Source organism: Coregonus clupeaformis, chromosome 3 (assembly GCF_020615455.1).
Source record: "Coregonus clupeaformis isolate EN_2021a chromosome 3, ASM2061545v1, whole genome shotgun sequence".
NCBI lineage: Eukaryota > Metazoa > Chordata > Actinopteri > Salmoniformes > Salmonidae > Coregonus > Coregonus clupeaformis.
Window position 1 is genome coordinate 11,339,731 of NC_059194.1, and position 12,972 is coordinate 11,352,702.

At 43.1% G+C, this 12,972-nt stretch overlaps 1 protein-coding gene across 9 annotated transcripts in view; it reads left to right on the plus strand.

Annotated features, from left to right (window-relative positions):
- Window positions 1-12,972, plus strand: part of LOC121540505 (LIM and calponin homology domains-containing protein 1-like) — a 138,140-nt gene that overhangs the window by 42,820 nt on the left and 82,348 nt on the right. For all 9 annotated transcript variants that reach the window (XM_045207254.1, XM_045207245.1, XM_041849438.2 and 6 more), the window contains exon 2: window positions 11,292-11,362. In XM_045207254.1, coding sequence (XP_045063189.1) covers window positions 11,292-11,362 — 71 coding nt within the window. The remainder of the gene's footprint in view (window positions 1-11,291; window positions 11,363-12,972) is intronic.

Consider the following 12,972-nt stretch of genomic DNA (forward strand, 5'->3'; position numbering starts at 1 on the left):
ACTACATATTATGAGGCATGTCTTACGTTGCTTCAAAGTAGCCTATCCAAAATCCAACCAAACATGCAGGCAATTATTTTATAAAGACTTCCACATGCCATTGAAAGCAGTAACCTTTTTTTCTCACATGTTCTATTGGTTTTCAAATCAATTTTCTTTCATTGTCCAGTAGCCAAAGGCACAATCCTAGTCATATTAGCAACCCATGCTAGTTGTTGCATATTTAAATCTCCCCTCTTTCTAAATTTCCAACAGATATTTTAATCTCTGTCACATGAAACCGCTTACAATGGTGTTTACCCACTAATTGCATTTACATTTACATTTTAGTCATTTAGCAGACGCTCTTATCCAGAGCAACTTACAGTTAGTGAGTGCATACATTTTTCATACTGCATTATGGAACGAACATTGTGCCTTGTGCAGTAGCTTATGAAATGTTATGCTAAACGTTCTGATCTGTTGCATGAGCCTCATTGCTTTTGAAAGTTTTTTGGATGTAGCCTAAACCTACTGGTTGTATGAATTTGGAATCTATCGTCCCACAACTGTCCCAGAGTCAGTTTGGAATTGGCTATTTCTTTCTCACACAGAACAACAAGCTGACCAATAGAATAGGTCAACTTTTCTACTATGGGGGATAGTAGATTGACATATGCTAGTGATTTTGCTTTTCGTTACTCGTCTTGTTTGGGGAAACTAATTTCCACCATAAAAATTAACCTTTATAATAAAGCATTCCATGCGTCCTAGCATTTGCCTACTATTCCTAATGTGATGATTAGATTGGATAGTCATAATTTAGGCTAATGATATAACTCAATCACATTTGATTCAAATTCTACTACACTTTATATCAAATCAAATTTTATTGGTCACATACACATATTTAGCAGATGTTATTGCGGGTGTAGTGAAATGCTTGTGTTTCTAGATCCAACAGTGCAGTAATATCTAACAATTCACAACAATACACACAATACAGACAAATCTAAAAGTATAAGAATGGAATTAAGAAATATATAAATATTAGGACGAGCAATGTCGGAGTGGCATAGACTAAAATACAGTAGAATAGAATACAGTATATACATATGAGATGAGTAAAGCAAAAATATGTGAACATTATTAAAGTGACTAGTGTTCCATTATTAAAGTGGCCAGTGATTCCAAGTCTATGTATATAGGGCAGCAGCCTCTAAGGTGCAGGGTTACGTAACCGGGTGGAAGCCGCCTAGTGATGGCTATTTAACAGTCTGATGGCCTTGAAATAGAAGCTGTTTTTCAGTCTCTCGGTCCCAGCTTTGATGCACCTGTACTGACCTCGCCTTCTGGATGATAGCGGGGTGAACAGGCAGTGGCTTGGGTGGTTGTTATCCTTGATGATCTTTTTGGCCTTCCTGTGACATCGCGGGTGCTGTAGGTGTCCTGGAGGGCAGGTAGTTTGCCCCCGGTGATGCGTTGGGCAGACCGCACCACCCTCTGGACAGCCCTGCGGTTGCAGGCGGTGCAGTTGCCTACCAGGCGTTGATACAGCCCGACAGGATGCTCTCAATTGTGCATCTGTAAAAGTTTGTGAGGGTTTTAGGTGCCAAGCCAAATTTCTTCAGCCTCCTGAGGTTGAAGAGGCACTGTTGCGCCTTCTTCACCACACTGTCTGTGTGGGTGGACCATTTCAGATCGTCAGTGAATGTGTATGCAGAGGATCTTGAAGCTTTCCACCTTCTGCACTGCGGTCCCGTCTATGTGGATAGGGGCGTGCTATCTCTGCTATTTCCTGATGTCCACGATCAGCTCCTTTGTTTTGTTGATGTTGAGTGAGATGTTATTTTCCTGGCACCACACTCCCAGGGCCCTCACCTCCTCCCTGTAGGCTCGTCATTGTTGGTAATCAGGCCTACTACTGTTTTGTCGTCTGCAAACTTGATGATTGAGTTGGAGGCGTGCTTGGCCACGGAGACATGGGTGAACAGGGAGTACAGGAGGGGGCTGAGCACGCACCCTTGTGGGGCCCCTGTGTTGACGATCAGCGAAGTGGAGGTGTTGTTTCCTACCTTCGGGGTTCAGACCCATGGCCCCCGAGCTTAATGATGAGCTTGGAGGGTACTATGGTGTTGAATGCTGAGCTATAGTCAATGAACAGAATTCTTACATAGGTATTCCTCTTGTCCCGATGGGATAGGGCAGTGTGCAGTGCGATGGCGATTGCATCGTCTGTGGATCTATTGCGGCGGTAAGCAAATTTAAGTGGTCTAGGGTGTCAGGTAAGGTAGAGGTGATGTGATCCTTAACTAGCCTCTCAAAGCACTTCATGATGACAGAATTGAGTGCTACGGGGCGATAGTCATTTAGTTAAGTTACCTTTGCTTTCTTGGGTACAGGTACAATGGTGGACATCTTGAAGCAAGTGGGGACAGCAGACTGGGATAGGGAGAGATTGAATATGTCAGTAAACTCTCCAGCCAGCTGGTCTGCGCATGCTCTGAGGACACGGCTTGGAATGCCATCTAGGCCGGCAGCCTTGCGAGGGTTAACACGCTTAAATGTCTTACGTCTGTCACGGAGAAGGAGAGCCCACAGTCCTTGGTAGCGTGCTGCGTCGGTGGCAATGTGTTATCCTCAAAGCGGGCAAAGAAGGTGTTTAGCTCGTCTGGAAGCAAGATGTCGGTGTCCGTGACGTGGCTGGTTTTCCCTTTGTACTCTGTGATTGTCTGTAGACCCTGCCACATACGTCTCGTGTCTGAGCCGTTGAATTGCGACTCCACTTTGTCTCTGTACTGACGTTTTGCCTGTTTAATTGCCTTACGGAGGGAATAACTACACTGTTTGTATTCTGAATATTCCCAGTCACCTTGCCATGGTTAAATGCGGTGGTTCTCCCAAATATCACTATTTCTAAAACAAGCCATAGAAAGTTGGTTGCAATTTTAATTGAATCCTCCAGAAACGACAGAACAAATAATGCAACAAATATAGTGGTTAAACTCAAATACACTAAAAGTATAATCTTCGTAAATGATATCATCGGTAGGACTGGTGGAGTTATGTCGCACATGCAGCCAACAAAAACATATGGAAATGTCTGCTCTACCCAAAATTACAACCAAATAATTGCAGCATTACCGCATAAATTGAAGAGGAAAGTGGAAGGGGGGAAATGTAAGGAACTTGTCTGTCGGCCTAGCATTAAAGAACATAGATGGTTAAAGAAAACTGTGATAAATAACAAAGTATACCAGTTTCATTTAAGGACCAAAGGATTGACAGCCATCCCATATAGATTGCAAAATAGTTGGGAAGAGATTTCTGACGTACCGATCCCATGGCATAGTGTTTATGAACTAATACGCAAAACGACGCCGGATTCAAAACATATAATTTTTCAATTTAAATTATTATATAAAATTCTTGCTACCAATAGAATGTTATTTATATGGGGGATACAATCTTCCCAGCTCTGCAGATTTAGCTGCGAAGAGACAGAATCATTAGATCATTTGTTTTGGTACTGTCCATTTGTAGCTTGTTTCTGGACACAGGTCCAGGAATGGCTGAAGGATTGCAATATTTACCTGGAGCTAACCCTGCAGATAGCATTACTGGGTGATCTGTAAAGTCGTAGTCAATCGATCAATAATATAATAATACTTTTAGCAAAAATGTTTATTTTCAATTTACAATCTTTAGAAACAATGAGAATAGAAAGGTTCAGAACTTTTGTAAAACATCACAGTACAGTTGAAAAATATATGGCAAATAGAAATCCTATATGGATGGTGTTAAGAGATAGATGGGAGGTGTTGAATGGAGTTGAAGGATGGGACTAATAACAACTAACAACAAATAATAACAAGATAACTAATAATGTAAAGCATACTGTGTCCATAATAAGTATATAGGTTGTAGGTTGGGAGCTTTTGTGAAAGAGCACAGTTAGAAAGATATGCATATAGAAGCAAACCGGTTCAGGAGAAAAAACAAACAAAATATAATTATTGTAAAATTGACTGTGTCCATAAAATGTAGATAGTAAGTATAAGCTGGAAGTAGAGGCCTAAGCATTGTTGTTCACTAGTTTGCTCCAAGTAGGGAAAGGGTGGTGGGGTAAAAAAACAAAAACAGTATACAGTTCTAAATCTGATCTCAAAGCCTACATAAATTGCCCGCAATCAAATAAACCCTACCCTAATTTCTCAATCAGTAGCTGTGGTTTTTCATGGCAAGCCTTCTAATTGTGTGTCTTGGTGAGGGATTTACAGACTGTGTTTTGACTTTGCTGTGGTCTCATTCTGATTTAAACTATGTAATACCACAGTAATGGTGCTCCATTAACTGTCATTACCTGCGATGATCCTTCCTAACAAAAGGCTTTTGTTCTGCCTCTGGCAAGCCTGTGTTGTGGTTTAGTTCAGTTATACCTTTGGCGTTTCCTCATAGCTGACTCCTGCTCAAGTCCTGCATAAAAATCTAGATGTGTATATGTACTGTACATGTTTAGGCTGATATAGAGGTAGGCTGTAGACTTTGTGTCGTTGCCTTCTCAAGGACATTGTAAAAGAACAGTTAAGACATAAATATATCACAGAGCATTGTGAGGTTTATGGTATTTATTCCTTTTTTTGCACAGTACAGGGCTGTGAGGCAATGTTACCTAGCTGTCAAGCAAGTATTCCTGTCCCAACTTTCACATGTGCGCTCGCTGTATTAGCTTGTATCTATTGGACGTCAGCCTCAAAATACTTTTGACCTCCACTTGGGTGATTTACTATATAGATCTTCAGCAAGCCTGAGGACCAGTTTCCAAATCTGATACAGCCTCTGCCAAGACCACATCAATGAACCCAAAGTAGACAAAGAAGATACACGTTTTTCTTTTTTACCGGCCTACACATTCTCTCCAGATGGTCCAGCCTCTCTCCTCTTCTTGCGCCATAGGTTTGAATGTGATGACAGTATATTGTAGCTCATCCCTGTTCACCGCACGCTAAAGCTAAGTCGCTAGCCTTGCGTCTTCCTTTTTTTGCGTTTCGTTTGAACAGGAGGGAGAGAGGGGCGGCAGAACAGGGGAAATATCATAAAGCTGTGGAAAAAAGCATCTAATTTTTCAGTTTTATGGAAATTCACTCCTTGACAGGAGGCCTGGCCAATAGTTTCCGAGGGCTCGGAGGGAAGGAATGAAACTGCATTGACCTTTCACAGAAAAGTGAGACCAAAGGCATTTGGATAGTGTTCTGATTGAAGAAATATGGAGGTTTTGCTGCTCTGAATCACGCTTTATCCAAATAATAATTGTACAATTCAGTCAAGTTTCTCCCATCTGTCAGTTAGTCCATCAGTTGGGCAATGACCCTTTTGTTGATTTGTGACCCTGTGACCGTTTCATTGATTAGTGGTTCAAATGTATGTTGATTACTTTTTGCAAATGCAAAAAATAGAGATATCGAGGAAACTGTTAGAAATGTTAACCAATTCTTGCCCAGAGGTCATGCATTTCTACTACCAAACGAGGCTAGCTCTTCTCCACCACCCTCTCCTCATCCCCCTCTTCCTCCCACTCCTTAATAGAATAGAATAGCACCACTGGGCTAGTGCTAAAAGCAGAAAGTAGGTCACAATACTCCAGCCGCCAACCGCTATCCCAGCAGCCTTTGGGACCGTAGAGGAGGGCAGCTGTGGTGGAGATGTGTAATCTATTCTCACCCACTGCAGTGCTGCAAAGCCTCCTTAAAGTTAACAGCTGCCCCCTGAGTTACCACAGTGGTGGCATCAAGCACAGCCACTAACTCCCTCCCACCCCAGTCTATAATATATGTGTCAAGCCCCAGGGCATCCAGCCCATAGTCACAATAGAGGGGGCTAGCTGCTAGACATCCAAAGACACTTGGTTTCCTTTGAGAATAGCAGCAGTGGCAGCGTGTGAAAAGGTTCGGATGGTGGATCCTGGACAAATCCCTCTCTTGCCCTTTGGCTGAACTGTTGAAGCCCCAAATGGTTTGACGAACTCTAAGAAATAAGAGAGACCCCACGCATGGAATTCCTAGAAACTGAGGATCCACAATACGCTGATGTTGGTGTCCTTGGATGTGTTTTATTGTACCGTACACTCTTAGAAAAAAGGGTTCCAAAAGGGTTCTTCAGCTGTCCCCATAGGAGAACCCTTTTTGGTTCCAGGTAGAACCCTCTGTGGAAAGGCTTCTACATGGAACCTAAAAGGGTTCTACCTGGAACGAAAGGGGTTCTACCTGGAACTATAAAGGTTTCTTCAAAGGGTTCTCCTGTGGGGACAGCCGAAGAGCCCTTTTAGGTTCAGCTTTTTTCCTAACGGTGTAGACATGTTGTACATTTGTCTCTAGGCCAAGGGACAGGGGAGGGCAGGGATGGTTGAGAGGGGTCCAGAGATTTTTATTGTAGCTATATATTGGTAAAACTTGGTAGTCACAATGTTTCCGTAGATGTGCAATGTTTTGTCATGTTTTGCAAATTAGAACAATTATAGGCTGATGGCCAGAATGTACAGGTGTAGGATCTTATTTTGACCAGTATTGTCGTAGCAAAATAATCCTGCAGCAACAGGATTTGAACGTTTAGTCCATAATGTTGCTTGATCTGTGGTTATGCTATTAGCTGGACAAAAGTAGGCTACATGAAAAATGTAATACTGTTAATATATCTGTGTTTTAGTGCGGGTTTTCTGTGGATTTATGTAAATCATGAAGATCATCTGCATTTTCTACGGCGCAGGAAAATTCAACAAAAAAGTGATCAAATTAAGATCCCACATCTGTACGTGTATGTGTGTGTGTTTTTGATGTGCATGATGTAAGGTAGTCAGTATTATGCAATGGGCCCATACAAAAAACCTTAATGGCAGATCCAATTTGACAAAGCAGACCAGGACATGCAGTTTCGAGGAGCGCACGTCTCTGTTTATGTTTATGAGCCCTGGAGTGAACAGCTATCAACCCTGGAACAGGTGGATCACGCTTTGCCTCAGGGGCTCGTGGTAAATAGGGTTTTGCACTCCTGCAGTCACGAAAACCTGGAATTACCGGTTATTAATTTGGGACAGGTAGCCTTCAAGGGAAATGCCCCAGAGATTACTGTGGTGATGAAATTGAACTGTTTTTAATGGCAGGGCCCTAGGGTGTCCAGTTAAGACTATTTCCACAAAGAGAGACATCTGTTCAGGAAAAAGTTGGCCCTCGCATGGGTCTTATGTCACTGAGGATTTTGTCTAGGGAAGTTTGTATGTCTTGATCACTGGATCTGGAATTGAACTTGCAGGTAGAGTAGTATACCTTGTCTATTTTGATACGGGCCTCAGAGTCCATTTTGTTATGCAATTTTGTTTCTAATGGATTTTCTTTTACATTGTATGAACAATAATATTGTAGATTGGATTAGCCAGAATGGAAAGCAAGCAATACCTCATGTTTCATTGCTCATTCCCTGTGCTTGGCTTGAACAACCGGACCAGACAGTTCTTCAGAAGAAACAAATAGTCACAAACTGCTTCTCCTTTGGGGGACCATATTTCCCAGACTCCTCAGATCTAGGACACTTGAAGTCATCAAAGTAGAACAAGGCCTTTGTCGATTTACTCTTCAGAGTCCTTGGTTTTCCTGGCTCGGGATAAAGAGCAAAGCTTTTCTGTTGCTTCCTTTAAAAGTATGTCTATGCTATTTTGCTCCAATGGAGCCTTACTCCCTGCGAGCATGAGAAAGTACTGGAACTGATACACTTGGATACGAAACCATGAGAATCGCTTCTGTTTGGTCATTAAAGGGGTCCATGGGGATGGGAAGTAAGAAAAACAATGATTGTTTGTGGAACAATGCGGCCAAGCATTGTGGACAACAAGCATCGGGCCGCATTCCGCTGAAGACAACAAAGGCGACACATTCCACAGTCTAATTGAGCCCCCTCAGATGACCCCGCTGTTTTGAAACCTGGGGTCCAAAAGTTACCAACAACTTCACTGGGCATGGACACTGGTTGTGACCTTGGTCACTTGGTCAGAATAACTCATCATTACTTAGTTTCTGTCTATGTTTCTTTCTAAATCAGAGGTAATTGGAGGCAATCTGTAAGATAGATCCATTTATCGAACGAGACTAAAGGGTTTTCATCTTTGAACTAGACTAAAGGGTCAATTGGACTTTGGGGTCAAACTCTCCTGGGTGTGTTTATTTGATTGAACCTGTCAGTAACAGTATAGCTCCAGTCTATGGACCCTCCCTTGGTGTGCTAGGAACTAATTAAAGTTTTACTGCCAAGGCTTCCTGATAAAAGTCCCACAGGGGCTATATTAGCCAGGAGAGGCCTGCGTTAGAGATCAGGCCCCCTGGTTGCGCCAGCCAGAAGCTCCTATGATGAGGTAAGCCAGGGTGTGTTGGTGGGCCAAAGGCCTGGGCAAATTCTACCGGCTTCCTTACCGGGTCTCTGTTGTCTCTCTCAGCTCTCACTATAGTCAAATAACCAGATGTCATACTGTATCCCCAGCCCTGTTCAGTTGATGAAACACAGCTATCTGCTGATGCCCTCTAGGTCTCGAGTTAGAGGTTACCGCATCAGGTGAATCAGTGGACAGCCAGGTTGACATTATTCAAGCCTTGCAGACACTGCCATTACCGGCAATTTTAGCTAAGAAATATATCAGGCGTTGCTGAATCATTGTCATCCTCACTATAGTGAAATATTCTGCTGTATTAAACAAATATAGGCTGATACTTTACTTTTGAGTCTGAACTGGAAGAAACCTGTTCTCTCAAAATGACACTGTATTAATCGACATTGCACTGTATTATTATACACTGAAAACTATACAGCAATTATAAATTATATGGTCATAATGTGGACTATATGCTTTCTGACAGTTTAGTGTTAGGATGTTTGGACCTCACACAGTGAGTCACAGACCTCCAATAGAATGTCATCTCTCATCACTTTTGTGTAGTCAATGGACAGACAATGCCTGGTTCACTATTCTCAGCCACCGCTGTGAATAGTATTAGTGAAAGTCCCCAATGTCAGCACACATACTCCAGGCAGTAGGCCTTGTTTCCTGCCACCCAACACATCAACATGTTGGCCTACTCACTGTCACACAGCAGTCCATTTCTTTTGTACGCCGTCCAAGTCCAAACAAGCCAAAGAACTGACAGAAATGCACACCCCAGCCAGCCAGTCGTTGTATATCCCGTATCTCCACACTTTTTCCACAGCTGTACAAATACATGTAACGGGACCAGTCAGGGAATTTAATCCCTTAATTGTTTTGGCTTCCAAAAAGAATGGTCCGAACAGCTCCACTTTTTAAATGGCTATGTTTACTATGCGCCTCAGAAAATAAATTACTTTTAAATTGGTCTTGCACTTGTAACCGGTGTGAAATGGCTAGCTAGCTAGTTAGCGGTGCGCGCCAGTAGCGGTTCAATCGGTGACGTCACTTTCTCTGAGACCTAGAAGTAGCGGTTCTGCAAGGGCTGTGGCTTTTGTGGAGCGATAGGTAATGATGCTTCATGGGAGGCAGTTGTTGTGTTCAGAGGGTCCCTGGTTCGAGTCCAGGTTGCGTCCAGGAGAGGGACAGAAGCCAGACTGTTACACCCTTACAGCGGGGAGATTAGAGATAATTTTTGAATGAAGGGAGGTTGTTTATTAAGTGCTGCTGATATTTAAGTAAGATGGTTGTAATTAGTTTGGGACTGTGTGTGCGTGCACGTGTGTGTGTTGTAAACAATGTTTTTGACAGGATTTGTGTGTGTGTGCGTATGTGTGAGGAGGATGTCCTTGTGTACGCATATCCTTCCGGGGTCCAGTTTCCCGATGGCGATGGAATTTAGGCTTACGAATGTTTTAACAATGTATCTTTCCTGCAACGGCCGAAGATGTAACATCCGTTTCCCAAAACACCACGCAGAGAAAACGGTCACTAAGTGCGTTGTTGGAGCATGTGTCGATACTGATAGGATCGAAAGAATGCAATCATCTCGGTTTTCATTTTAAGCATATTTTTATACGTCGCTTGTTTGTATCAATTGCTAAGACATCAGCAACGTTGTATTTGTAGTCAACTTTGTTCTAAAGTTATTGGCAGTCACAAAGAGATGGATAAACCGTGTGATTCTATGTTTAGTGGAGATCTTCTGTGTATGAAGTGGGAAGGCAAAAAAGCTTCTGACTACGCACTTAGTTGTTCTACGAGTGGTCTGAGGCAGGCGTTAGATTACGAGCATTTCCAAGTGCAACTTTAGTAACTATGGTTTTGGGAAACAGCTAGAAGATTTAACGATGCTCCTACGAAGGTTCTAACGAAGAACTTAGCCTTAAGATGCTTTTGGGAAACCGGGCCCGGGTCAAGAGATCAAGGTACTCTAACTTGCTGAGGTTTCGATCGTGAGTTGTGTGCTGACATCAGTAAATGCTTTCTCCAAGTGTTACCATGCTTGAAATTGAGAGGAGCTTTTTAGATGCTGTTCTATGATATTACACCTGCTACTAGTATGAAGTATAGAAGCATACTGTGGTCATTGGATGCTATAAAATGTGTTTCAGTTAAGACTGAAAATAACAAATGTACATTGGAACAATACAGCCTAGTCTATACATCCAAATGTCCTATTTTGAGCTTTAGACCACAGTGACACATTTAGACAAATGTGCAGCTTTCCCCCACGAAGAGACTATTGGACTACTACGAGAGATAAATCCCTTGTGTCACATCCAATTACAGGCCTGGAACAGCCCCAGAGAGCCATTTAGTGGGGATGATGGCAGCTTACATCAAGGTTGTTAACGAACAGCTTGTTAGCTAGCCCTGTCAATGAGTGAGGGTGACTGGATAGCCTTCTAGTTTCTTGTTCTTTCCTCTTTGCTCTGGAGTTTTTCTCTGGAGATTTGCAGAGGAAAAGCTTTGAAACACCAGGAACAAAGACGATTGTGTTTGAAGCCTGTTTCCCACAGAGGGGTTTTTGGTTTATGGACATTGATGTACAGTAGCACAGTAGACGTGTGAGTGTCAGTTTACTGTACCTTCTCCTTAATCCTCTTCGGCCGGCCGTGCTTCTTCATATTGCTATTGAAGTAGCTAAATGTTAAATAACGTAGCATTTTATAGTTATTTATCTTCAACTGAGGAATGACTCATGTCTTTGAAAGAGAAAATACTGTTGTACACTGAGAAGGAGGAGAAGGCATAGCTACTGCAGGACTACTTACTGACTCTACAGTACCTGAGAGGTTGAATAGGAACAAGGGAACTGACACCTTTTGTTTTCCTTTTTGATTGACAGGCGGTCACAGGCAGATGCTTCAGTGCCAAGGACTCCAGGGGAGGCCTGGAGAATGGGATTCTGCTGTGCGAGTAAGTGTTTACCATTTTTTACACCACCTTCAGGTTACTGTCATGACATAAGCTGTACCCTCAGCTGTCTTTCCTTGCTGCACGGCACAATAAGAGTTGCATTTATATAGCACTTTATGTACAGATTATACTGTACAGTAAGTAGCCTGGCACGCCAGACCATGTGGTACAATAGTGAGTGAAGTACACGACACGCTTACTGGCCATATGGCTACAGAGTTTGGCTTTGTTAGCCAGGCTAACTGTACATTACATGCACATTTTACAACACTGACTAGATATGTTTGCCAGTTGATATATTCACAGTTCTGAGGGGCTTAACCAATCATTTATTCTCTATTAAAAAAGACTGTGGTCCAGAGATCTTTAATCCCCATTAGATCTACTCTGATGAATTATTTAAGATAGATACAGTAAATAAACAATTAAATAACTACAGTAAACGACTTATTGTAAATCGCATGCATCCTCCCACCCAGCCCGCGATAAACGTGTCAACTCCATTCTTCACATTGTGGGAACACCTGTGTTACAGCTATAGTCTCCCTCCTTCCCTTCAGCCATGTTCCTCATCCTGTGTTACAGCTATAGTCTCCCTCCTTCCCTTCAGCCATGTTCCTCATCCTGTGTTATGGCTATAGTCTCCCTCCTTCCCTTCAGCCATGTTCCTCATCCTGTGTTACAGCTATAGTCTCCCTCCTTCCCTTCAGCCATGTTCCTCATCCTGTGTTACGGCTATAGTCTCCCTCCTTCCCTTCAGCCATGTTCCTCATCCTGTGTTATGGCTATAGTCTCCCTCCTTCCCTTCAGCCATGTTCCTCATCCTGTGTTATGGCTATAGTCTCCCTCCTTCCCTTCAGCCATGTTCCTCATCCTGTGTTATGGCTATAGTCTCCCTCCTTCCCTTCAGCCATGTTCCTCATCCTGTGTTACAGCTATAGTCTCCCTCCTTCCCTTCAGCCATGTTCCTCATCCTGTGTTACAGCTATAGTCTCCCTCCTTCCCTTCAGCCATGTTCCTCATCCTGTGTTATGGCTATAGTCTCCCTCCTTCCCTTCAGCCATGTTCCTCATCCTGTGTTACAGCTATAGTCTCCCTCCTTCCCTTCAGCCATGTTCCTCATCCTGTGTTACGGCTATAGTCTCCCTCCTTCCCTTCAGCCATGTTCCTCATCCTGTGTTACAGCTATAGTCTCCCTCCTTCCCTTCAGCCATGTTCCTCATCCTGTGTTACGGCTATAGTCTCCCTCCTTCCCTTCAGCCATGTTCCTCATCCTGTGTTACGGCTATAGTCTCCCTCCTTCCCTTCAGCCATGTTCCTCATCCTGTGTTACGGCTATAGTCTCCCTCCTTCCCTTCAGCCATGTTCCTCATCCTGTGTTACGGCTATAGTCTCCCTCCTTCCCTTCAGCCATGTTCCTCATCCTGTGTTACGGCAACAGTCTCCCTCCTTCCTTTCAGAAATGTTCCTCGTCCTGTGTTACGGCTATAGTCTCCACCTTCCCTTCAGACATGTTCCTCATCCTGTGTTACGGCTATAGTCTCCCTCCTTCCCTTCAGACATGTTCCTCATCCTGTGGATAGAACATACTTTACTTTACGGTATGACCC